The sequence below is a fragment of the Eurosta solidaginis genome, chromosome 3 (assembly GCF_040869045.1).
Source record: "Eurosta solidaginis isolate ZX-2024a chromosome 3, ASM4086904v1, whole genome shotgun sequence".
Classification (NCBI taxonomy): Eukaryota; Metazoa; Arthropoda; class Insecta; order Diptera; family Tephritidae; genus Eurosta; species Eurosta solidaginis.
In genome coordinates, this window is record NC_090321.1 from 12211674 (window position 1) to 12239465 (window position 27792).

The window sequence follows — 27792 nt, forward strand, 5'->3', positions numbered from 1 at the left end:
TAATGGTGTGCAATAAAACCGCTTCAATGGTGGCAAGGAGTTGGTAAGAATATCTAGCAAATATTTGAATGACGGCTTGTTCAGCCTGTAATATGGCCGAAAAATAATTGAAAAAAAGTTAAAATAGTAATTCTCAACTTACAGTGAATCACTTGCTCCAAAGGGTTAGAACTGTCCCTTAATTGCCTCATAATCGCTTTCACATTTATATTTTCGCGCTCAATCAATACCAACCAAGTGCAATACTAAAGATTTTTTATAAATTTTTTAGCTCAATATTTTCTGTCTTTTAAGGAAATATGTGCTTGTGCTTGTTTATAAAATTTACACAATTGCAAGTAAATTATTTGTTCACTGCTAAGTCACAATAGAGGATCAGCTATTTCGAAGTGAACTTTTGAAAATCATTTCGCGACAACACGCGTAAGTCTTTATTGTATTTTGTCCGCAAAGCTCAGTGAAAGCTTTTTTAAATAGGTGGCATTGCTTTTTTTCTTCTCTATTTTTATTCCGTCATTTCCGTTGGAGATTTGTGTTATCTTTAGTTTTGTTTTGGTTTTGTTTGATTGTAGTCTGCAAGCGGGGCATCCAAAATATTTTCATAAAAAAGACAAATAATGGAAGGGACAAAGAAACAAAAGTTATCCACATTGGATCAATTAAAGGAAATGACTGTTGTAGTTGCTGACACAGGAGATTTTGAAGGTAATTATGATAACTGCTTTGGGGTTCATTCAAAACCAGCCTTGTAGTAAGCGCTTATCAGCACAAACTTCAAAGTGAATGCAAAGTCAAGTGAATGTCAAGTGAATGGCAGACGTGCTGAGCAATGTGAACCGCAACAAGTAGTAGAAGGTCAATTATTAATTTGCCATTTTAATTGTATCTGATTCAATCTCATTTTTTGATTCCTTACGTTTTCCTCATGAAAATTGGAACTTATAAAAAGCCTTTTTTGTTTTTATTTTAATTTTATATATGGCTATATGGCGGCCGCCGAGGTGAGTTGGTAGCGTGCTCCGCCATCCACCCCGAAGATCCTGGGTTCACGCCACGGGCAAAGCAACATACAAATTTTAGTAACAAGTTTTTTCAATTAGAAAAAAAAATGTCTAAGCGGGGTCACCCCTCGGCATTGTTTGGCAAGCACTCCGAGTGTATTTCTGGCATCAAAAGCTTTCAGATACCATTCGGAGTTGGTATAAAACAAGTAGGTAGCGTCCCGCCAATTTGTAGGAAAAATTGAAAAAGAGCACGATGCAAATAAATAAAATATGGCTATAAATTTTTACTATTGCGGTCTTTGTAAATAAAATTCCCATTGTCAAAAATATATTTGAATTTTCTACCCGAATGGAGACAGTTAAGAGATGTTGCACAAGAATCGAAGTTAATATTTCTGTAAGGGGACTCAAGCAATTTAAATTTAATATTTGAAGGAACCATCCTAATGTATACGTACGGATTTACCACTTTTATTCATAGTCTAAACTAGCGGTCGACTGCTAATACGCCTGCAAAAATATTAGGAGCGATGTTAAAGGACTTCTACAGATAGCCTAGAGTATTTTTAACTGAAAATCATATTCTAATATTTCTACCACCACCAAAGATGAAAAAATATTCCCCCAGGATAGGAGGTCAGTATGAGGCGACTAAAATACCAGATTCAAGGGCCTGTGTAGCGCAACCCTTCAGGTTGCCAACGCAATATATAGCTTCTCCAAACCCAACTCTGTTTCACTAAATGACGAGGCTGTGGCGACCCCAAGCTCCTCATGGAACTTGGTGGTTGGGAGGGAGGGATGGCCTGAAGGTTTAATGTGGCCACATAAATCGTTCCCGAGATGGTCGGGCTAGCACCTTAATGGTGCTGTGTTACCGGAGCGTACCGGATCTGTATCCGGAAAAGGACCATCACATCGATAACACTCCCCGAAACCTTCGGGGCGCAACCTTATCGCTACAACAACATGGAAAAATATTCCGGTAATTTCCATAAACAGAGGAAATACACACATATGTATGTGCGATTGCGACTTAGATACATAAATCTTTAAAGAATTTCCAAAGACGAACAGCAATGGAAAGACGTCCCCCAAACTCCAACCTTCGCTAACGCTAAATCTCCATCGCTAAAAATTTTTACAACAGCATTAGGTGTGCAGAAAGTATGCGCTCTCGCTCTGGCAGTCTTTAGAGCATTTTAAGCTGGTGTGACGGTAGGTTTTAGTCATATGTATGCCATAATTAACGGAATCTTTTATTTTCTTCCTTTTTAGTGGCATTTTATTCTTTTAACTAACTCAAAAAATCGATTAGTGTAAACGGGTGATTAAATTTTTTTAGATAAATTTTTGTCGTGCAATTGAAATTGAATAGTAAATTCGAGGCGAATTCAGTACCAGGTGTTTTTATCCCATCAGCTGATTGCTTCTTCTTGATAATTTTCCATACAAATCTTTGTACAACAAAATGTCAGTTAATCGCAAGGCGAATCCATACCAGCTGGTGGTAAAGCGAATTCAACCAATTCGCCGTGCACAAGAATGTCAAACTAAAAGAAAATTTTCATTGATTCCGATTAACTGACATGTTGCGTTGTATGGAAAATAATCAAGAAGAAGCAATCAGCTGTTGGGATAACAACTCTTGGTACTGAATTCGCCTTGGTTAATCGCAAGGCGAATTTATACCAGGTGCTAGCAAAGCGAATTCAATCAATTCGCCGTGCAGATGAATGTCAAGTCAAAAGAAAATTTTCATAGATTTCGATTAACTGACATTTTATTGTACAAGGCTTTGTATGGAAAATTATCAAGAAGAAGCAATCAGCTGATGGGATAAAACCACCTGTAATGAATTCGCCTTGGGTTAATCGAAATCTATGAAAATTTTCTTTTGACTTGACATTCATCAGCACGGCTTATTGATTGAATTCGCTTTGCAACCACTTGGTATAGATTCGCCTTGAGTAAATTGAACAATGTTAACATTCCTTAAATGTCGCTCTTCACTTTCATTGTGTTCACCTTAAATTAAATTTTTGACAAGGTGAAGTTCGTCGCGATTATTTCGCGGCGGCAAGGCAAGGCGAGTCCATACCAGGTGGTGGCAAAGCGAATTCAACCAATACGCCGTGCAGAAGAATGTCAAGTCAAAAGAAATTTTTATTTGATTTCGATTAACTGATATCAAGGCGAATCCATACCAGGTGGTGGCAAAGCGAATTCAACCAATTCGCCGCGCAGAAGAATGTCAAGTCAGAAGAAAATGTTCAATGATTTCGATTAACTGACATATTAAAGTACAAGGTGCTGTATAGAAAATAGTCGAGAAGAAGCAATCAGCTCTTGGGATAACAAAACCTGGTACTGAATTCGCCTTGGCGGCAAGGTAATGTGTTTACAGCTTGAAAAATAAAATTGCTGTTATTATTCAAAATGTGTAATTTTCAAAGCCTTTATAACGTATGCAAAACGAATTCAGTACCAGATGTTGTTATCCCAACAGCTGATTGCTTCTTCTTCATAATTTTCCATACAGCGCCTTGTACTTTTATATGTCAGTTAATCGAAATCAGTTACAATTTTCTTTTGACTTGACATTCTTCTGCACGGCGTATTGGTTGAATTCGCTTTGCCACGACCTGGTATGGACTTGCCTTGAAAAAAATAAAAAAAAAAACAAGGCGAGTTGAATATAGATTCGCCTTGAAAAAAACAATCGAATTTGTTATGAATTTTGTTTAATTTGGAGGATTTAACCGCGAATTCAACAACAGATAATATTTTTATCATGCCTTAAATAAAATTTTTGACAAGGCGAAGTTTACAACTTAAAAAATAAAATTGCTGTTATAATTCAAAATGTGTCATTTGCAAAACCTTTATAACCTATGTATACTTTACGAATAAGGGGTTAGACCTTGTTATCGTTTAAAATGATTGGTATTTTGACGAATAATGCATTTTTTATTTAAGCTATGAAGCTGTATAAACCTACAGATGCCACAACAAATCCATCGTTACTTTTGACTGCGGCGAAAATGGAGCAATACGGTCATCTTTTAAAAGAAGCAGTAAATTACGGCTCGAAGATTGGAAAGTAATTATACAGAAATTCGGTAAAAAAGAAATTTGCAATTCTTTACATTTTTTTTTTACTTTCAGCTCAGTAAACGATAAGATTAATGAAGCCATTGATTACTTGGGTGTTCTTTTTGGCTGTGAAATTTTAAAAATAATACCAGGAAGAGTTTCCACTGAAATCGATGCTCGTTTATCCTTCGATACAAAAAAGAGTGTAGCAAAGGCTCTGAAGTTAATCAAATTATACGAACAGATGGATATTCAGAAAGATCGCGTTCTCATAAAAATAGCATCTACTTGGGAAGGGATTCAAGCGGCAAAAATTTTAGAAGAAAAACACAAAATTCATTGCAATTTAACACTGTTGTTCTCCTTTGCTCAGGCTGTTGCATGCGCTGATGCTGGCGTCACTTTAATATCCCCTTTTGTAGGGCGTATTCTAGATTGGTATGTTGCTAATACCAAAACTAAAAGCTTTGAACCAGAAAAAGATCCCGGTGTTATATCGGTTACGCAAATTTATAATTACTATAAGAAATACGATTACAAAACGGTTGTGATGGGTGCTTCCTTCAGAAATGTTGGCGAAATAAAGGCATTGGCTGGTTGCGATTATTTGACCATTAGTCCTGCTTTGCTGAAAGAGCTGGAAAATGATGACGAACCTATAACTGCGAAGTTATCAGTGAAGCAAGCTAAGTCTGCGGATATTGAGAAAATTAATATCGATGAGGCGACTTTCCGTTGGCTACTAAATGAAGATGCAATGGCGACTGAGAAACTATCTGAAGGCATAAGAAAATTCGCACAGGATTCAAAAAAGCTGGAAGATGTGATTGGAAAATATATTTCAGAGGCATGAAACTTTAAATTTTGCAAATAAAGTTATTTAATACCTCCGGCGCAAGTGAGTTAATAAAATGGTAATGGTGGAAAAAATATAGTACTGTCAATTAATTATTATTTTTAACTAGCAGACCCGGCAGATGTTGTTTTGCCCTAAATTTGGTCTGTCTGCATGCATTTTAATAAGCTTTCTCCGTCGTAACTCTGCCCTCGCTCCTCTACACTTTTTCTAATCTTTGTGTTCACTCCACCCTCCGTATTTTTCGCTTCATCTATCTCCATCTTCGTCTCATTCTATCTCTTTCTCAGTCTCCTCCTCTCTTTCCTCTTCTCTCAAGTTTTTCTCATTCTTCTTCAATTATTATTGCCAGTCCCAGAGGGTGGTATGTATTTTGTTCCTTTCAGTCCCATTCCGAGTCTCACTCCCAGTCCTAGTCCTAATCCCAGTCCAAGTCCGCCTCTGGTCTACTTCCCGGAAAAAAGCACCGTAAATACTAATATAGTCAAATTTATATACCAAATTTCAGGCAAATCGAATAGGACGTATGTAAATAGGTATGTGGGTATTATTAATTTATGTCATTGTTTTGGCTTCGCATGCATATTTATCAGTTTTGCCAGGTTGATGCGACTAAATCGGATATCACAATTAAAATTACTTTAAAGCTTTCAGCAACAGCTTTCATTTGATATCCATAATACACACACATTCAAGGGGTATCCGGGTCCATGTTTTGGCCTATATCTCGAGACCCTAGTCACCCAGCGCTGTAAAACTTACTCTGTACTAAAGCACGCATCAACAGCTTCAATTTGATACCCATAATGTAAAACACATTCTAGGTGTATCCGGGTCCACGTTTGAACAAAATCGACCCACGCATCTCTTCAAACACCGGCGACCAACTAACACACATTTTAGCCTTTCCTTTTATATATATAGATTTTTATTTTTCACTCTTCACTATAATATTAAAACGAAATGCAGACATTCGTTTCTTTTGAAATTCGGCTTAAAAATTGCACATGGAACAACTGAAGACTCTCCTGAATTAAAAAAATGTCTTAGTACTTCGAAATGACGGGCCCCCTAAGAAACCCCGGGTCCGGGGGTAATCAACGCACCCCCCCCCCCCCCCCCCTATCTCTCGCTAGGCTTGGTGATGTGCTATACTTGATATCATTCGCTATAATATTTTTTATTGATAAGCACGTTGTTTAATTAAACACCAACCAATTACAAGGAAGTATATTCGCACCACCTGAAAATATGAGTGCGTATACGTAACATTTTATTATTACGTATAAACATAAAAATTTGCAATAAAATAATATTGCGAATATAAACTGAGATATAACATATCCTTTATTTCAAGTTAGATCAAACTACACACGGGATGCAAAACAAATTCAAAATTCTGGATAGGGAAGAGTTTAACCTGTTACAGTATCCCGAACGAAATTGAGCTAGAGTGATGCGCATTTCCCTGCGAGTTCTGGGTATTTTTCATTAAGAACTGGATTCGTCGGCCAATTCATGGCATATATATCCGACGCCTGTTTGTGGATATCACTGAGGACCTGCTTGTGGTTTTTTGCTGCATACGGATGTGTTCTCAGGTGCCTTATTTCCTCATAATGCTTACGGAGATGTCTCCTTAAGCCCCTAGGCGGTGTTAGCTCATCAATCAGATGTCTGTTGGGATGCCCAGGTTTCTGGGTATTCAACAGGAACTGTGTGGTTAACATCTCATTTCTCTCCCTGGTGGGGAGTATTCTCGCCTCATTATGTAGATGGTGTTCTGGGAACATAAGAAGACAGCCCGTGGCGGTTCTGAGAGCAGTATTTTTGCAGGCCTGTAGCTTCTTCCAGTGAGTAGTTTTTAGGCTTGGCAGGAAATACATTTTGTATGTCGGGCGATTCTGGATAGGTGCTTTTCGATACACATTTCCCGTCGGGAGATGGTTTAGAAGAGCCAGGAGACAGCACCCACACTTCGATCACGGAGCGCGTAGTGCCGGGCTTGCTGACCGATACCAAGCTCGTATGGGCAGTGAGGACGTTTTTTAAATTTAACTTGCCGGGCGCAGATGGTATATGCCCGGCCATGCTACAAGTTTCAAGTAGAGCGGCCGTGGAATGACCTAAACTAATATTCGATGGGTGTATAAGACTGAATCGTGTACCGCACTCTTGGACACCGCATTGCATAGGGGGGTAATACGCATAGAGAAAGCCCTGGAATATAAGGAATATGCTCTAGAAGTCTTAGACATTGCCGGGGCCTTCAACAATGTTTCTAAATGGGCGATCATGGATGTTCTTAATTACATTAAATTTCCTGGTATTTTTCATTAAGAACTGGATTCGCCGAGCAATTCATGGCATAGAGATCAGACGCCTGTTTGTGGATATCCCTGAGGATCTGCTTGTGCTTTTTCGCTTCATACGGCTGTTTTCTCAGGTGCCGTATTTCCTCGCAATGATTACGGAGATGACCTCTTAAGCCCCTGGGAGGTGTTGCCTCATCATTCAGATGTCTGTTGGGATGCCCATGTTTCTGACAGAAATAAAAATTTTAATTTTCGCTTTCGGATTCCAAACACGGAGGTCGAGACGCGTCTTTTGATACCACCTTTTTTTAATAAAAATTAAGTGGTGCACCGTCTTGTAAAGCCTTACCGAATCTATATGGTATTTTAATTGCCTTTTACGACAGGCATACCTACCGCGGGTATATTCTAACCCCCTAACCCGCTGGGGGTTCAACATTTTGAAACTCCTTGGTGCGGAGTCATGGTACAATAACCAGGTAAAAGCATCAGAGTTGCATTTTACATGTTTTTTCATTCGAAGCTAGTTATAAAATGCCAAACTTTGTTCATGTTTACATTTTTTGTTTATTTACTTGTTGTGAAAATTTATTAGGTAATTCTTTACTTTAGCTCACAACTACTAAAACTCGTCCAAAAATACCGGGAGAGGTGTCAAAAGACGCGCTTTGGACCCAGGACCATGAATCCGAACACGGAAATTGAAAATTTTTTTCTTTCAGATATATTTACAAACAAAGTTGGAAATTTTCATATGGCTGTTGTAATTTTGATGGTGTTGCGTACCCACAAAAAAAGTGTTTTGCGCGGATATAGATTTGGTCTCTAATGGTAATTTTTTATAAGCGCGGCCGAAGGCCGCCAATGCAGAAAGATGATCTGCTTAAAATTACTATGAATTCCACCCCCGGTTTTGGAGCGCTTCGGTGCCATTTTCAGTTTTTTGGGAATATTTTTTGACAGAAATAAAATTTTTAAATTTCGCTTTCGGATTCGTCGTCCCGAGTCCAAAACGCATTTTTTGACACCTCCTGATATTCTTGCACGAGTTTTTGCAGTTGTGAGCTAAAGTAAAGAATTACCCCACAAGATCAAGGAAGAAAAAATATTGGGAAAAAGTTTGTGGCGTGAGCTTCCCTAAAATGGCTTAATTTTTTCGCTCCATTTTCAGGCCTGTGACCTTATTGTGGGAGATCAGAGAGTAAATTTGATGCCCAACTCCACTCCATCGCTATATTTACCGTCTTTGATGGAAATATTCAGTTTCCCGAATGTTGTAAGATAAAAAATGTGATTACCAAATATCATTCCTCCAGCTTCATCAGCATTGTAAATTTTACCTTCATCAGCAAACTAACTTTTTCTTTTTTTGTTTTGGCTTTGTTGACGAAAATTACATGTGACATTTTTCTTCTTCCATCGCTTTTGACAGAAAAAATTGAAAGAACGATTGACAGTTTATGTACGATCGCTCAAACGAGGAATTATTGAGAAAAACGTTTACAAATAAATCAAAAAGTGTAAAAACTTCATTGAGACTAATTCAATTTACCTTTTATCGGATCTATAATTCTAATTCGATATATTTTACCTTGCTTAATTTTTTTACATTTTTATTGTGGAGAATTGTTGCATTACAAGTTTTCTATGAGGGGAGTTTCATCAAGAAACCCAAAAAGAGGGGGATTAAGCTATATCTCGCAAAGGACCATCAACTTCGATAACAGTCCCTAAACCTTAGGGGAGTGTCGCGGCGACATTAACAGTAGTTATCAATCGCGCACTGTCATTTAAGGGCCAGTTAAACTTCCATAACCCTAACGCCATAGTCGTAACCATACCCATATCCATAACCATCTCCATTGTGATCGACTAATGGTGCCATAACCTTAAACAGCTGACATTTTCATAAAAATGAGGAAAACGCAAAAAAATACAAATATGTTCCACAAACAATAAATCTCTTAGTCAAAACAATTAATAAGATATACAAAAAGTTAATAAATTCATCAACTCCAATATTTTAGGTTATGGATATGGCGAAAAACCAATTGGTTGGCTATGGTATGGTTATGGCGTTAGCGTTATGGTATCACAAATCACATACACAAGATTGCGCATATAAACAAAAGATCGGCTATTTTTTATGGGCAATTTTTACGTCATTTTCCTTTAGCTCTTGTTTTTTCTCTCTTTCTTTCATTAGCTCAAGCAGTGAAGTGTGACGTAAATCGCAGAACGAAGCAATTTTGAACTCGTGTATGCGCAATCTTCTGTGTGTGATTTGTGTTATGGTATGGCATCATTAATCGATTACATTGATTTCCATAAGGTTGGTTCGATCAGCCGTTTTATGTGGTTATGGATAAGTCACTATTACTTGGCCCTTTACGACCACGTTACGTTACGTTTAATATATTTCTAATATTACTTTCGTATGGATGCATGGTAACTCCGTTTATGAGAAATACAAACAAAACACTTTTTGTGATTTTTAATTTAAGAATTTGATAAAATGTCTGACGCTTCTAAAAATAAGCAAAAGTCGAGAAAAACTAATGGTTGGGAAGAAGCAGGATGCGAGTTTTATCAAGAAAGCTACTGTGCAGATTGGGATGGTGTTGCAAAAAACCCTATCGCAATAACTACATTGCTTCCTTCAAAACAAAACAGGCTTGGTTAGTATTAAAATTGTGTACTTATTTTTTAACAAAGTGAATATATTTAGCAAACACTTTTTATGGCAATTTATTGAAAACTATACCCTTTGCAATGCGGTTGCATTAACTAATTTGATCAACTTCTTATGAACTTGTGCAGGCACATCCAAAAGAAATTACCACTCTCAAACGGATCGAAAACAGAAAATATGCTGGCAGCAGTGTCCATCCACCGCTCCTCGAAATAATCAACAAAATGAAGGGCAATTTTCTTTATTACCAGATTTATCACAAGTAATTAACGATGAAGAGCATATCTGGGAGGAAATGTTCCAAATTAAACAGCTGCCATTGTCAATGCAACAAAAAAAGGAATTCAAGGCAGATTTGCAGGTAACCAACTTTTAGGCTCTACACATAGTCGTATTTTTTCTATGAAATAACGGGTATTTATGCGTAATGGGCCTTTTAAATATGCAAAGAGACACTTTCGTTTTAAACCAAATTTTTTTGTACAACAGTGGTTAATGAAGTGTAGCTCGCTGTTCTTGCATCAGTGATTCGCCTCATCCAATGGGTGCGTCCATTCACTGATTGCTTTCAATGTCCTCTAACGGGAGTCTAAGAAACTTACAATGTCAACAGCGCTGTACCAGAGAGATAATGGTGTTAGCATAGTTGGGTGGTAGTGCACGAAATATTGAGTGCATTTAGAATAAAAAAGATGGTTATAGTCTAGAACAGGGGTCGACTGCTAATACGCGTCCAAAAATATTGAGATAGGTGACAAAAGGCGCGTATTGACCCCGACTTGTTCTAGACTTTTAACAAAAAGATTTCACTCTACTTTGAAGAATTGTTCCCGTTAGGAAATGAACGAAATTCGAAATTATTTTCCTATGGTTTTGTGGCAGAAAGGAATCAACATAAATATTCGTACAACGCACTTTTTCCAAAATCAAGTTTACGAAGTATTTGTATGGATAATTGCTGAACGCGTTCAAATGCACTGCTTTGCTATGGTAAAGCACGACAATACGAGCATCGATATTTGCATTTTTCTGCACGAGCTCACTTTACTCCCAGCTTCTCTCATATTTTATCAAATAAGAATCAATTATTAGGGTAACGAAATGTGTGTGGAAGTGGGACTTACATATATCAAAAGTATGAGCAGCAAAGAAGAGGGTATAATAATAATAAGGCAATGTCTAAGTGCCACACGACTCTTACAACCGGCCTCCAAAGCCAGGTTAAAGATATGTTTAGGTTCTTAAAAAATACGTGAGCTTTTGTCAAACCGGCTGAAGCCAAGGCGAATTCCGTACAAGGTGTTGTTATCACAACAACTGATTGCCTTTTCTTTATTATTTCTCATACAATGCATTGACATTTTTCTGCACGACGCTGAAAATATTTGTACTACCTTTTAAATTTTAATGAAAAATTCTTCAGTTTCACTACCACTAAAGCTGCGTGAGGTTGATATTTTTTGCATTACTACTCAACTGTGAAGGCTGGTGTATTAGATTAGATGCATTGGTATAGACTAGATGCCGAGCAACATATACTCATATCACTTACAGCGTTTTCTTTTCTGGCTATATTAGCCGTGTTTTTTAACACGCGTATATCCGTTTACGCTTAAACTTTATATTGACTGCTAAGAGACAAACTATAAATACACCTCTGAAATTGCTGCGCATAAATTTTGTCCTACTAAATTTCAATACGCATTATACTCAGATGTAACTGAAATATGTGTCTTTGTTTCACCCTGTACACTAATTCTATGTATTATATGTGTGTCCACAATTCATCGCAACTGATTCAGCTATATGTTATACCCTATGGCCATCAGAGCGTTCCGTCTCCGCTTTTCGCTACACCCTGTTGCTGTAGCTAGTTGTTTTACCACAGCCGCTAGATGGGTCTCCTAAGCATTATCTAAGCGAAGATAGGCGTTTTTTAACACGCGCAAACGAAACGTATACGCGCGTGTTAAAAAACACGGCTAATATAGTGCTACGCTTTTTGTACGCCGCGCAAGGGTTGTTGTTCTATTCTAAAAAACAGACAACGCATTTACGGTGTATTTCGTTCTTTTGTGAAAATAATGGTCTGCTCGCAACGCAAAAGCGTTACACTTTTACCCTGTATAAAATGGCGGTGTGGCAGCGCAACTCTGTGAAACTCTCAATTCGCTCTTAAGTTCCAATATGAGTTAATATGGTGAGTTTAAATGTTCTTTGCATAGTGTACAAGTACAAGTGTGTTGACTTATCTGTCAAGCATTCTGACAGGCACTCGCTGGATTCGGAATGACAGCGAATTCAAAAAGGATACCATTACCGAATGCGCCGAATGATTGAAAAATTGAAAAAGTCGAGACGATTGGTAGACAAAAATGTTGTCTCGACTCTAGACCTGAGATTTCCATCAGGTGAGCGAGGCTGTTTGTAGTTTTGACGTTTATCGCTTAGTGAACACACTTGTATAGGTACACTATGGTTCTTTGTATGCACTAAAAATGTTGAACATTTTCTGGAGTAGAGTAACTCTATTAAGGCTTTACCATTTACTTAGGCAACAATTTATTTCGGAAAAGAAGACGCTATTAATTTATATGTTTTTGTATTGTAAAGTTGTGCTTTCCAAAAGGCGTCGCTTCGAGCACCGCTCAGTGCCATGTTGAATTTTGTAAAAATTCGTTATATTTTTGTTAATTTATGGATGCTAATAATTGTCATCATCCGGTGGCAAATTCTTGAGCCAGATAAATAATTTTGCATGTAAATGCAACAACAAGGATTTGAGCCAGGTAAATCCAGATAGAAGTCTGGTTCAATTTGTGAGCCAGATAATTTGCTAATTGCCTCTTTTTAGTTTGGCAACGCTGCCTTTAATAAACCTACTTTTTCAAAAATAGATGTCGCTGCTTAGCCTTTCGCCGTATGAGTTCAATGAAAAACAGCGGCGGCATCTGCCAATCACATTTCACATTTGCGAAAATTTCACGACATCTGCGTCTCAAGTCTCTCAATGATCCAGAGCATTGCCGTGAGAATTGAGCGTGAGCCAGAGCTGTAAAACTCACTGGAAGACGGCAAATGTTAGTAACGCTGTCAGAATATGCCAGTTTTGACCATTTGCGGGGACTATCGTATGGGCAAAGATATGCAGTGATTCAAGTAGAACTAGCTTGAAAGTAGCTAAGTTTACGAATCCTTAACACCAATGTTGCCATTTTGGTGATTTTGGAGCCAGATCTAGCCCTTTTTTTTTGCGTTTAGCTCAAAAAATTCCGGTTTATCCCTTTTTTGGCCCTCTTTAAAACGTTTGCCTCTTTTTGGCTCCAAATCTATTTCGGCAATACATACTGTGAAATTTGTAATGTGGTTCATGTGTGTCCGAAGTTTCATTTTATTTGTTTCGTTATGTATGAAGTGGCAACTCGGCACTCAACTGGGGGTCAATTCTCCAACTGTGAAAAACTGAAAAACGTACACTCATTGAAAACTCATTTTCATTTGCACACACTATGTACACTTTTATGTATAACGCAAAGCGACGCGAGGAGTCACTTTCACCCAAGTGAAACCAAATTCGTATCATATAAGAGCATTCATTCACTTGGGTGACTCTGGGTGACAGCAGGTGATTGTCTTACGTTTTTTCGTATTATATAGCGACGCAAAGTGTCACGAACACTCATTTTTGCTGTCAAAATATTCACTTGCTTCTGGGTCGCGTTTGCCTCATTCACTTCGCTTTTTTATTGTCGTTTTTTTTTTAATAATTTTTGAGTAAAAATTGAAGAATCTTTACATTTCGTGAAAAAAAAATTTTAAATTTTCATAGACAGCCGATAATGGTTACATTTAGAGCTGCGTTCAATGTGGACGCATATTTCGTCAAATAAAATAGAATAAAAAAAAATAATAATGGAAACCTATAAAAACTATAGCCATGAACCCAAACTCTTATTCCTTTTGTAATCGACGTCCTTCAGATAAAATTTTTTCGGGATTTTAAATTATTAAATACGGACTTTTATTTTATAAGTCCGAACTTTTATTTTTTTTTAAACAGACAGAATAAAAGTCTGGCCTTATAACTATGGAACGGCTCATCCAAATGAATCGCATTTTTCATACAGAATCTTTCTTGTCGCAACAAAAAGCGGTGTATAGAATTTCAAGGGGGCATACTTTATGGCGAAAAATGGTGCTTGTAACCGGAACGTACTGGATCTATATCACTAAAACAACAGCAACAACAGTTGGCTATAGTTTTTCGATAACAAGTTCCTAGTATTAATATTGTAAAGTCCCTGTAAGGACAAGGTTTCAAATCCAAATATTTACGAGAATGGACTGGTAAAAAATTCATTTCATTTGGTTGAAACGTATCTTAGTTATGGGGTCGTACTTTTGTTTCTTTTAAAGTCCGGATTTAACTTGTATTTTCGGACTAGTAAAATAAATGTATGTATTTTATTTTATTATCCACAAAGTTTTTTTTTATAAAGGATGCATAATTCGTCATGAAAATGCTATGGGCATCCACGGAATCCCATGCACTTTCTGAAAGGAACATTTTTTAACCGGACTTTTTCGACGAAAAAAAAAAATATTAAAATGAGCCACTGATTATAACTAAGTTATACTATAGTTTCGTCTTTCATCAATATCCTTATCTTCGCAGTTTTATTTCAAAAACTAATTCTGAGTAAAAGGCAAATCAAAATTATTAATTTGATTTTGAATTTTTTTAGTAACTATAATAACTAGAAGATATATGTACCTCCGTGCTACTTTTTTAAAAAATTTTCTTACAAATGGGTGATTCTGAACGCATATGCAAGACAGATGAGTTTTCGCTGAGAAGTCCTTAATTGAAGAAATACATTGTTTATTAAGCACTGCTTAGGTGGAATCCCAACCGTTTGAACACAGGGACTTGTGCACACAGAGTGAGTGCGCTATTTCCACACCACGACTATTTTTTTAGGAATGAAACATTCAAATCCAGGGGAATTAAACTGTCCGGGCATAATAAAAGCAACAGGCCCTAGGCATACGTTGCTAACAACATACAAAGGTCGGCCACTTACGTGCTACGCGTCGCCACTTTTTTCGCCCGATTTAAAAACACCCACTCGAAAAGGCTGCAGGGCTGTGAAAACACTGTAGTTAGAACTGACACGGAATACTCACCTGAACAGCATCGATACAGTGAGGCAAAAGAGCTCAATATAAAGGAGCATTTTGAAATGCTACACAGTTTAAGCGGAGTTCTCACCAACCAAGACACGCCAGAAGGCAACTGGTTGATATATCCTTGCTTCCCAGGTAGATAAGAAGATATCACCACTAGTACTACGATGAGATTCGGCACTTACAAACTCAGCCGTTAAATGTAAAAAAGCACGAGGAATTCCTATATATTGTCACGGATATTAGCATCACTAAGTTATCCCATTACTAAGGCGATGCTAAGGCCACGATAAGCAGTATTTACGTCAATAATCAAATCATGTATACACATATATAAGGCAGCCGAAATAAGTCACACACAGATGCATTTACTTATACGCCTATGTATGCGCGAGAGACTGTAAACTACAAACATTCACATCAATAATTCAATCATTATGTATCTACATGGACGAATAAATAATTGCGGCTACACATATGTACGTATACGAGCGACGGAGCGGCAATGCACAGACACATGCATATATCTTATCTGAGTTGTCACAAGAGAGAGCAATAATTTGTGCACGTAGTTGTGGCTGGCGATTTTGTAGCCGAAACTAACTAGTAGGTTCTGGAAATCGAAGAGCCTAGAAGTATGCAGCGTAAACTATAAAAGCGGGGCAGGCGAGTAAGAAGTAATTCAGTTTGAGTTGAGCTATCAATCAGTTTGATTAAGCACGCGATCAGGCGGCCAATAGTAGAGTTTCATTTGATTTATCAGTCAGTTTGGTTATTAAGCCAGCGAGTAGCAAAGTATAAGTGTTATTGTGAAGTACTTTAATAAAGGCCATTTTTCCATTATTCAATATTGGAGTTATTTATTCAACAGTTTAGTGATTCGAACTTAGCAGAGGATTGCAAATAAGAGGATTTGCAAGTAAATTCGTTACAATATAATCCACACGGGGAGGGTAAGCATCTTTGCCACGTACCGCCCTGCGATCCCCGTTATCAATAAAGTTCATGCAACTGTCGCAGAAATGGTAATCAGACTACATTGTAACGTTCCAGACACTTCCCTGATCTAAGTAATGTAGGTCCAGCATGATATGTGTCCCCACATATCACCACCCATCTTTTCAATTGTAATGTGGAATCAACGCCTCTAAAAACAATGTCTCCATGCTACTTTGATGATAATTTGTGAGTAGTCGCTCTTAAAAGATGAAGCAAAGCACTACACTCTACAAAACAACAAAAGTGCTTATTTACATGATTAAACACTCACCTGGTGTGATGGTAGCGTGCTCCGCCTATCACACCGTATGCCCTGGGTTCAACTCCCGGGCAAAGCAACATCAAAATTTTAGAAATAAGATTTTTCAATTAGAAGAAATTTTTTCTAAGCGGGGTCGCCCCTCGGCAGTGTCTGGCAAGCGCTCCGATTGTATTTCTGCCATGAAAAGCTCTCAGTGAAAACTCATCTGCCTTGCAGATGCCGTTCGGAGTCGGCATAAAACATGTAGGTCCCGTCCGGCCAATTTGTAGGGAAAAATCAAGAGTAGCACGACGCAAATTGGAAGAGAAGCTCGGCCTTAGATCTCTTCGGAGGTTATCGCGCCTTACATTTATTTTTTTTTTATTTAAACACTCACCTGGTTTTGTACAAACGGTAAAAATCTAGTTGAGGGGTCAACTGCTAATACGCTACCAAAAATATCGAGAGAGGTGTCAAAAGATGCGTCCTAACCTCGAAAAGAATAATCCGAAGGAACTACTTTCTGAATACTGCAAATATCTATGCACTGAAAATTCTTATTTCGGCCTTGGAATTATTGATACGTGGTCAAATCAAATATTTGCACACTCCTCCTATACTTTTGGACGTGTGTTTGTGGTCGACCCCTGCCCTGGAGTATTCACCTTTCTAAACAAACACTATTTTTTTAAGGCAGCTTACATTTTATTTAGAAACAAACAAAAGAATTTTCAAGCTATAAATAAAGACTGCACTTTCCGCTATTATTTTGGTTTTGCAATTATCATACGCTGTTATTCCGAAAAAAATGCACTAGAATGAGTTCCGAAATAATGAATAAACCAACTGGCTACATCGGCTACGTAATGTGTTTGACAGTCTCAGTGAATACGTAGTGACTACGTAAGAGGACAAACGCGAATACGTAAGAAGTTATAAAATACGAATTCTGGGTGAATGTGAATGTGAGTGAATGCGACGCAAACATTCACGGTGACATACATAATAAGGGCCTTATTCACCCTTATCGCGAAGTTCATGCGGAAAAGTGTTCGCCTTCACTTCTTTTGTTCGGGTGAACTTTTTCCGCCTATCGGCAATTTCGGGCGAACAAAAGTTCACTTCGAAACAGCTGATGTTCTATTGTGAATTAGCAGTGAACAAATAATTTACTTACAATTGTATAAATTTTGTAGCAAAGTATATATTTCCTTAAAATACAACAAAAAAAGAAATAAAAAATTTATAAAATAATGTTTAGTATTGCAATTAGGTTGGTATTAATTGAGCGCGAGGAGAATATAAATGTGAAAGCGATTCGGAACAATAAAGGGACGTTTCTAACCCTTTGGAGCTAATTGATTCACTGTAAGCTAAAAATTACTATTGTCCGCACTTTTGAATAACAAGTTAATTTTTATTCAATTAGCTTTCGCCAATATTACAGGCTAAACAAGTCGGCATTCTAATATCGGCTAGATATTCTTACCAACTCCTTGCCACCATTGAAGCAATAATTTGGTGTTCCACCAATTGTAAAGTTGAGTACATGTATACGTTTTTTCGCATAGGGAAAAGGGGTTGGAAAGGACGAAATGGGTATTAGTCAATCTTGTTCCAGTGAGGTATTCAACATTTTGGAACCGTCGTTTTTGTCCACAATGGATAACTTGCCCGACTGATACGTTGTCATAAAAAATAGAATTTACATACTTAGGAATACAGGAATTTAACTTTTTTCCACTCAGCTTCTGATTGTGCATTATGTATTGATGTATTTCTAATAATAAAAGTACATATAATCATAGGAGTATCAAATTTCAAAACAAAAAATTACTTAACATTTTCTTTTCCTCTCGTTCGCCTGTAAAATATAAGTGAAAAAATTTGGGCTTCCCCGCTGTTCATTTCGCCCGAACAAAGAGTTGCCGATAAGGTGAAATCTTTTTCGAACACGAAAAATTTCTTCGCCTTCCTCTGCGATAGGGTGAACAAAAACTGTGAACATTTTCGGGTGAAAACAAAACTCGCGATAAGGGTGATTGTGCACATTGTTTTGCTGAATGTAAAAGTCGTATGTCAGTGAGAAAATATTCATCAAACGCCATGAAAACAAAAATGTCATTCTGCATCAGTGCATATGAGTTTTGAATGTCATAAAAGTGTACACTGGCTGCCAAGAAAACTCACGAAGTTTTTATCAGTGAGTTTTTTTGTTCATATTTTTGCTTTACAGAATCAAAATTTCAATGTTTACACAATTTCTTGTGTACACCTTAAAACTCACAGTTAGCGAATAGGGCCCCAGATTATAATACATTTTTGTCTCCCGTACCTTATTTTCATTATAATTTTGAAGAATATATATTAATTAAAAAATAAGATAAATTTATAGACGAATTCATTGTAAGAAAGATGCGTAATATATGTCGCGATAATTAAATTAATAGAGCAAATAAGGCAACGCTTGCCGCGCAATATAGAAATGCTTAACAAAATAGATTTCTTTTCGGTTGAAAACACAAAGGTTTTTATATTTTGGCGGCCACCGTGGTGTGATGGTAGCGTGCTCCGCCTACCTCACCGTATGCCCTGGGTTCGCACCCCGTGCAAAGCAACATCAAAACTTTAGAAATAAGGTTTTTCAATTGGAAGAAAATATTTCTAAGCGGGTTCGCCCCTCGGCAGTGTTTGGCATGCGCTCCGGGTGTATTTCTACCATGAAAAGCTCTCAGTGAAAACTCATCTGCCTTGCAGATGCCGTTCGGATTCGGCATAAAACATGTAGGTCCCGTCCGGCCAATTTGTAGGGAAAATCAAGAGGAGCACGACGCAAATTGGAAGAGACGCTTGGCCTTAGATCTCTTCGGAGGTTATCGCGCCTTACATTTATTTATTTTTCATATTTCACAAATGAAAAACACAAGTATAGCACCGATGAAATAACGAGATTACAAATGCAATGCAAAAATATCTATCTCCAAACTTGGAACAATGTGACTTCAACATTAAGGTTTTGGTTTGATGTTAACACTATGGCGCATAATCATAGTCAAGATAAAATAGGTTTTAAATTTAGTTGCAGCTTTTTGACATAATTTTTCTATGAGCTATCTGTCAAAAAAGCTGCAACTAAATTTAAAACCTATTTTATTTCGACTATGAATATGCGCCTATAATTCCAAAAGCTTGTCGATTTTGTGCTGCCACTAAGTAATGCTGAATTTGCAAGAACGTTTTTAAACATGAATTTGATTAAAAGCAAACACAGAAATCAAATGAGTTTAGTTATGTTGAATTGGCTTCTGGCAATAAGAAGTGGTCTTAAGCGGCTGAATAAATGTTGTCATGACTTTGAAATAAACAACGATCTCTTAAAATTAGTGAACACAAAAAATATTTATGAGTGTAGCACAAAATAACAATTCATCTTCAGGACGAAGTCATAGATTTTGAAGTCTAAGGCCCTTCAGTATATCTCGTCCCAGCATAAACTTGAATATCACACACGTGTATTTTAATGGTGATTCGTACACCCGTAGGACGTTAAAATTTTAATAAAAAAATTTGAAAATTGTAAATTTTTTTTACCGGCCAACATCTTGGCAAGTCATATTTTTGACGAAGCTATAGCCGTGCGGTCATTGTAGTAATGTGAAAAATACTTCTTCTTTTTAACAATACTTTACCGCCAAATGGCAAAAAAAAAGTTAAAAAAAAGGTATTTTTTTTATTAAAAAGTATAAAATGAACTATAAAACAGTATCATTTATGTACCTCTATTGTACCTTATTTTTTTGTTAGTTTACTGTACCTTTTTTATAACTTTGTTTAAGCTTGATTTGAAATAAATGTGAAAACTTACATTGAAAGATATACATACACTTTTAGCTCTTTTTGCAACGGCTTTTGGATTTTCTTAAAGAAATTTAGCTCTTTTGTAGCCCTTTTTTTCTAGAATCTAGCCCCAAGCCAATTTTTTTCTGGCAACACTGCTTAACACGCTTATATTAGTTTTACTTGTATGTTTGTAACTTTCTAGGCTAAGCGCGCAAAGAGACCCATCTAGCGGCAATTATTGAAGATGGCAGTGGTTTTTTCATTTATTGCAAAAAGAGTATTTATTTATTTATTTATTAAAGTCAATACAGACACAAAGCGACCGACTAGATATAAGATACAATACAAATAACAAGGAAAAAAAAACATGTTACGTGGCTGACTGTTTGTGTGGTGAGGAGCGGCGGCAAGCAGGTATGCTTGCGGGCCCAGGCTAGCTCGTCGTCTTGGGCGGGGTATTGCACCACCGACCTCACCCGGAGCCACATGAACAAAAAAAAACAAAATTTGAAAGTAAAAAATTAAATAATAAACTTACTTAATTTGCGCTTAACCGTCAAACGGTTATGGCCGTCCAACAAGGCGCGCCAGTCGCTCCTTCGCTCCGCCAACCGGCGCCAATTGGTCACACCAAGGGAGTTTAAATCGTTTTCCACCTGGTCCTTCCAACGGAGTGGGGGCCACCCTCTACCTCTGCTTCCATAGGCGGGTTCCGATAGAAACACTTTCTTGGCCGGAGCATCATCTTTCATTCGCATAACATGGCCTAGCCAGCGCATCCGCTGCGTTTTAATTCGCTGGACTATGTTGATGTCTGCGTATAGCTCGTACAGCTCATCATTAAATCTTCTTCGGTACTCGCCATCGCCAACGCTTAGAGGTCCATAAATCTTTCGAGGAACTTTTCTCTCGAACACTCCCAAAGCCGCTTCATCTGCTGTTGTCATGGTCCATGCTTCTGCCCCATATAGCAGGACGGGTACGATAGCTGACTTGTAGAGTATGATGTTCGTTCGCCGAGAGAGGACTTTACTTTTCAATTACCTACCTAGTCAAAGTAGCATTTATTGGCAAGATTGATTCTTCGCTGGATTTCAGTGCTGATGTTGTTGCTAGTGTTGATGCTGGTTCCCAAATAAACGAAGTCTTACTATTTCGAAATTATGGCTGCCAACAGTAGCGTGGTTGCCAAGGCGCATATGCGCTGACTCTTTGCTCGATGACAGCAGGTATTTCGTTTTGTCCTCATTCACCATCAAACCCATCTTTACCGCTTATTTTTCCAGTTTGGAGTAAGCAGAGCTAACAGCGCGGGTGTTTAGGCCGATGATATCAATGTCATCAGCATATGTCAGTAATTGCACGATTTTATAGTATATTGTTCCAGTAATCAAATTAATTAAGTTAAATTTTAATTAATACATAAATCAAATCAAAAATAACAATTTGTTAAAATTAATATTGAAATAAAATTGACATCTTATTTAAAAATCTTTGAAAAATATCATGCCAGACGTGAGAGTATTTCCTTACGGATAACAGCAATCAAATGCTCAAAACTAATACAGTTGTACAGTTCATTATAGCACGAGCACCAATTGCGAAGAGGGCTATATTTGGCAAAATTACGCCGGAGAATGGGTAAATGAAAGAGTACATAGTGTCTTGTAGTTCTCGCAGGAACAGAAAAATTCAGTCTGCTCACAGGGTCAGTGTGAGTCTATCTCACTGATAATCAGTTTATGAAGGAACATTACCCCGAGTAATGTTCTTCTATTCTCTAAAGTTGGCAAACTAATGAGAAGAAGTCTATTTCTATAAGGCGGAAGATGATGATTTGATTCCCAGTTAAGACCACGTAAAGCGAAGATTAGAAACTGCTTCTGTACCGATTCAATTCAATCTATATGATTTTTATACCCCGGTGACCAAATACAGGAACAATACTCAAGTGTAGGGCGTACCAATGATGTGTAAAGGGTCTTGGTTAAATAAGGATCATCAAATTCTTTAGCCCATCTTTCAATAAATCCGAGTACACCCGATGCTTTGTTTACGATAGATGAAATATGCATGTTAAAGCTCAATTTTGCATCAAAAAGAACACCTAGGTCACCATCTAGCATATAGGATTTTAAAACTGGGTTGACTCTGTGAAATGTCATTAGTTTACATTTGCAGCAGTTCAAAACTAGTAGATTTACTGTACACCATAATTGAAATGAGTTCAAATCGGCCTGAAGTAGATCCAAACGAGAAGAGTCAGAAGGCAAGTATGTATAGCATGGTTTAACATCATCTGCATACATTAGAGCACGGGAATACGAGATGACCATTGGTAAGTCATTTATAAAGAGGGTAAAAAGTAATGGACCCAAATGGCTACCATGAGGCACACCAGAAGTTACTTCTATCAACCCTGAGATACTGTTTTTGAATATTAGTACAATAAGATCGAATATTCCATACAAATTTCACAGCAAAGTAAAATTCCTTATTTGGACGACAGAATAAACCTACTTATTTTTTATGAAAAAGGGCGTAACTATATTAAAGATGATTATTTATTTATATGTCGAATTTATATATATATTCATAATAAATCGTAAAATTATTTGTTTGGTGCTTTTCTATCACATAATCATAGTACCTTATCACATTAATTTCTCAATTCGAAATTTATGTAGGTTAAAATCAATACGTTCCTTACTAAATAAATATTTCAATTTCTCAATAGAGTGCTACTAAGTTGCGTCTTCAAGGTTTTAATCAACTTAAATGGAAACATCGCAAAGCTTGGCAAAAAATTGCTTTGGAATGGTCAAAACTCAGTGCTACTATAAAATTGTGGCAATCATCTTTAAAACAAATTGAAGGACATTTTGGCAGTGGTGTAGCTGCATATTTTATGTTTTTACGATGGCTTTTTTACCTTAATTGCTTTACATTCCTATTAATAGTTATATTTGTAATCATACCAAATATTGTGACATATGAAAAGTCTATAGAGAAATGCAAGTTTTCACAAAACACAAACTATTCAAATAATTGTATTATGAATGTTATAGATTATAACGCTTATGATATAAGATACAAAGATACATTCAATATTTTAGATATAGTGCAAGGTACTGGCATATTAGAAACATCGTTAATGTTCTATGGAGGATATTCAAATAAGAGAATGGAAATTGCTCTTAAAGGCGTTCAACATAATTCAACACAGATTGAAAATGAAGAATCATTTCATTATGATTTATCTGCTGCATATATATTTGCAGTGTTAGGTTATTTTACAACAACGCTAATATTTATTGTAAAAGCATCTGCACGCGAATTCAAAGATCGTCTTATAAATGGTAGATGGCAATTTTATCAATATTGTAACCTTGCTTTTGGAGGTTGGGATTTTTGTATACACAATGAAAAATCCAGCATTATTAAGCATAAGGCAGTTTTTTATGAATTTAAAAATTCAATTCATTCAAAACGCATCGAAGTGGAAAGAAATAATCGCTCACATGATTATATGTTAAAGCTAATTATGATAAGAATTATTGTTAATATTTCGGTTGTTATTATACTAATTTTATCTGCATATATTATATTTTTACTTTTTAATATAAGTTTGAAACATGGACATAGTAAAGTTAATGTTAATATTAGTTATGCAGAGACAACAAATACATACGTTAGGGATGCAGAAATAGAAGAAACATCATCGTCATTGCAATTGCTTGAATTGTTCTTCGATTTCGTTCCATATCTTTGCATTGTATGTTTAAATCTGATTTTACCGGTAGTTTTTAAATATTTATGTACTTTTGAAAAATATTCGCCATTATTTGTGATAAAAATTAGTCTTATACGTATGATATTTTTACGACTCGCATCGTTATTTATTTTATTAAGCCGTTTCTATTATATTGTTATACCAAAATCTAACACAAATGTGTTGGATACAACACATCCCTATAAATGTTGGGAAACTTTTGTGGGTCAACAATTTTATAAACTTGTTCTTGTTGATTTTGTGAGCCATTTATTTGTAACATTTTGTTTAAATTTGCCGCGTGCTTTATTTGCAATATATTTTAATAATAATTTTTTAAAATTTGTTTGTGAACAAGAATTTGATTTATCTAAACATGTTCTAGATATAGTTTATTTGCAGACAATTTGTTGGATTGGTAGCTTTTATATGCCATTTTTGCCAGCTTTAATAATTGTTATTATGTTTCTTATGTTTTATGTTAAAAAATTTCAATGTATAGTTAATTCAAAACCAACCAAAATATTATACGGTACATCGCGCTCAAATTCATTATTTATGTTTGTATTATTGATTTCATTTATTGTTTCCGTAATTGTATTAACTTATGCTTTTGCCGAAGTTACACCGTCTGTGTCGTGTGGGCCATTTCGAAACTTAAAAACAGTATGGGATGCACCCTTAACAACATTTATGAGAATGCCAGTATTTTTTAAAGATTTTGTTTTTTTCTTCGGTACACCAGGTTTCGTTATACCGTGCTTCTTCATTTTAACACTCTTACTTTATTATTTTTATGCAGTATCCGATGCTAATAAAAATATGGTGGAAGTTTTAAAGAATCAATTAGTATTAGAAGGACATGATAAAAAGTTTTTATTAACTCGGCTTTTATTAACTCACCAAGAAACACAAGAGTAAAACTTATATCTTAATAGTTCAATATTAAAATAAACCCGCATACATATAGTCACACACACGCACACAAATATATGAAAGCTGAAAGTGCATCTTCGTATAGGAAATGTGTGTTTTAAAGTTTATCATCACAAATTTAGGCTACATAATTTAAATGTAGAGAATATTTGTAAAGATCTCCATCATTTCCAGGCACATAATACTCATAAATATTAAAAAAAAAACAAGGATTGAAAAATAAATAACAATAAATTAGAAATCTGTTTCGTTTCTTATTTTAGGTATAGGCAAGAGGAATTCAGTACCAGTTATCCAAACAACAGACTGCATCATCTTGATTATTTTCCACTCAACGCTTTAGTACAACAAGATGTCAGCTAATCGAAACCAATACAAATTTCCTTCTGACTTGACGATTTTCTGCACGGCGAATCGGGTTAAATTCGCTTTGCCACTATCTGGTATAGATTCGCCTTGTTCAATGCGAATTCAGTACCAGGTATTGTTATCCCAACAGCTGAGGAAGAAGCTTCTTGATTATTTCCCATTTGGAATTCTTTTGCATGCATGCACGGCGAATTGGGTGAATTCGTTTTGCCATCACCTTGTTTAGATTCGCTTTGAGCAAGGCGAATTCAGTACCAGGTGTTGTTATCCCAAATTGACTCACAAGCTAAGTCGAATCCTTACCAGTTGGTGGCAAAGCGAATTCAACCGATTCGCCGCACAGAAGAATGTCAAGTGAAAAGAAAATGTTCGTTGATTTCGATTAACTGACATGTTGTAGTACGTAAGGCGTTGTATGGAAAATTAGCAAGAAGAAGCAATCAGCGGTTGGGATAACAACACTTGGTACTGAATTCGCCTTGGTTATCCTAACAGCTGATTGCTTCTTCTTGATTATTTTCCATACAACGCCTTGTACTACATCATATCAGTTAATCGAAAGCAATGAAATTTTTCTTTTGACTTGACATTCTTCTGCACGGCGAATTGGTTGAATTCGCTTTTTTGGTTCAAGGGATATTGGGAAATTTAGGTGCTGGTTCATTTGTATACCGATAACACAGGTCTGCGACCAAATTAGATAAAAAAAATAAAAACCTTTTATCACCTGGCACTTTCTACTGGTACAGACACCGAGAAGAAGAATTTACCCAGTTTTTCTCAAAAGAAGGAAATTTTGTTTTCTGCAATAATGTGGAAGAGCTCATACATCGCTTTAATATAAAGTATGACTCATCTGAATGGCGCCTATTCATTGACTCATCTAAGACTAGCCTTAAAGCAGTATTATTTCTTAATGGAAATAAATTTGCCTCGATTCCGATTGGACATTCTGTGCATATGGAAGAAGATTATAACGATTTGGCCATTATCCTGGAAAAAATCAAGTATCAAGACCATCAATGGATGATTTGTAGGGATTTCAAAATACTGACAATGATTTTGAGTCAGCAGGCAGGATATACCAAATACCCATGCTTCTTATGCTTGTGGGATAGTAGAGCCAAAGAAAAGCACTGGAAAACAGTGATTGGCCATCCCGAGAAACTTTAAAACCTGGAGAGGAAAATGTTATAAACACTACCTTGGTACCACCAGAAACGGGTTTGTTGCCCCCTCTCCATATCAAATTGGGGTTGATGAAACAATTTGTAAAATCGCTGCAAAAGGGTGGTGACTGGTTCAAATATTTATGTACAAAATTCCCGAAGCTGTCAGAAGCAAAGTTGAAAGAGGGAGTTTTCACCGGCCCCGACATAAGAAAACTTTTAACGGACCCTTCATTTGTGGAAACTATGAATGAGAAGGAAAAAGAAGCTTGGGTATCGTTCAAGGACGTGCGAAAGTTTTTGGGAAATACTAAGGATCCTAACTATAAAACCATTGTGCAAGGGATGCTAGCAGCATACGGAGCTCAAGGCTGCAAGATGTGCTTGAAGGTTCATTTTTTACACTCTCACATAGACTATTTTCCTGAAAACCTGGGAGCTTACAGTGAAGAGCAGGGGGAGCGATTTCACCAGGATGTCCGTGATATCGAGAGAAGGGTCCAAGGGCGATGGGATGTCACTATGCTTGCTGACTACTGTTGGCTGTTTAAGCGAGAAACTGAAAAGGACTCGTCAAAGTATCAAGGAAAAGAAGAAGAGGTTTCATAAAGAACATGAATAAGCGTACATATTAGGGCGGGTCGATTTAAAAATCGCTCATTGCTCTGTGAAAATCGTATTCTAGGGATCAAAATAAGAAACGTTGCCGAAGGAACCATACCTCTAAAACGAATTCGGATGCCCCCCCTTTGGGTCGAACTTTTGGGTAGGGGCTATTTAAATTCTACCTGCTGTGTCTTGTGGTGGCTTAAAAAAACAACACAAGCAATTTCACGATCTGCAATTGTGTTACAGTGATACCTTCATTTTTTAAAACGGTTGAATAAAAACCCACACAACTATGTTTACGACATGCAAATGCATCACAGTGATGCCTTGGTTTTAAAAGGGGGTTGTAAAAACGCTAATTTCTAATAATTTTTTTTAATTTCTTTTCTATTAATAAGTTAAATTCATTTTGTCATTTACATATGTTCTGACTAAATAAATTTCTAAAGAGAAAAATAAACTCCAAAAAGAAAAAAAACATAGGCATTTCAAAGTGGGGTTTTTCAAAATTTGCCCCTACGACCCAAAGGGGGGGACATCAGAATTCGTTTTAGAGGTATGGTTCCTTCGGCAAAGTTTCTTATTTTGATCCCTAGAATATGATTTTCACAGAGCAATGGGCGATTTTTTGCTTCCCCGCAAATCGACCCGGCCTAGTACATATATATCAAAATAATGTTTCGTTTGCTTTAAAAAAAATATTTATT

General features: G+C 36.6%; 2 protein-coding genes across 3 annotated transcripts; both read left to right on the plus strand.

The window, feature by feature from the left end:
- The first annotated feature begins 517 nt into the window (after positions 1-517).
- Taldo (transaldolase) lies at positions 518-5030 on the plus strand. The gene is made up of 3 exons (XM_067770829.1): positions 518-705; positions 3984-4107; positions 4173-5030. The coding sequence occupies exons 1-3, from the start codon at positions 618-620 to the stop codon at positions 4951-4953; spliced, it is 993 nt and encodes a 330-aa protein (XP_067626930.1). The 5' UTR covers positions 518-617; the 3' UTR covers positions 4954-5030.
- A 4546-nt stretch (positions 5031-9576) lies between these two features.
- Positions 9577-25179, plus strand: LOC137243292 (transmembrane channel-like protein 7). 2 transcript variants are annotated; one of them, XM_067770830.1, is made up of 3 exons: positions 9577-9949; positions 10092-10324; positions 22968-25179. In XM_067770830.1, exons 1-3 carry the CDS (start codon positions 9787-9789, stop codon positions 24921-24923), a joined length of 2352 nt encoding a protein of 783 aa, XP_067626931.1. In that variant the 5' UTR covers positions 9577-9786; the 3' UTR covers positions 24924-25179. The 2 variants fall into 2 exon arrangements, with proteins under 2 accessions (XP_067626931.1, XP_067626932.1); XM_067770831.1 differs by lacking the exons at positions 9577-9949; positions 10092-10324 and adding an exon at positions 11551-12163.
- Positions 25180-27792: the final 2613 nt, after the last annotated feature.

What these genes read in the sequence shown, in the direction of transcription:
- Taldo (XM_067770829.1), top strand. Translation starts at nt 618, where the DNA reads ATGGAAGGGACAAAGAAACAAAAGTTATCCACATTGGATCAATTAAAG. An exon ending in TGACACAGGAGATTTTGAAG is followed by an intron (nt 706 to 3,983) that starts GTAATTATGATA and finishes TTTTTATTTAAG; the next exon opens with CTATGAAGCTGTATAAACCT. An exon ending in TACGGCTCGAAGATTGGAAA is followed by an intron (nt 4,108 to 4,172) that starts GTAATTATACAG and finishes TTTTACTTTCAG; the next exon opens with CTCAGTAAACGATAAGATTA.
- LOC137243292 (XM_067770830.1), top strand. Translation starts at nt 9,787, where the DNA reads ATGTCTGACGCTTCTAAAAATAAGCAAAAGTCGAGAAAAACTAATGGT. An exon ending in TTCAAAACAAAACAGGCTTG is followed by an intron (nt 9,950 to 10,091) that starts GTTAGTATTAAA and finishes GAACTTGTGCAG; the next exon opens with GCACATCCAAAAGAAATTAC. An exon ending in AATTCAAGGCAGATTTGCAG is followed by an intron (nt 10,325 to 22,967) that starts GTAACCAACTTT and finishes ATTTCTCAATAG; the next exon opens with AGTGCTACTAAGTTGCGTCT.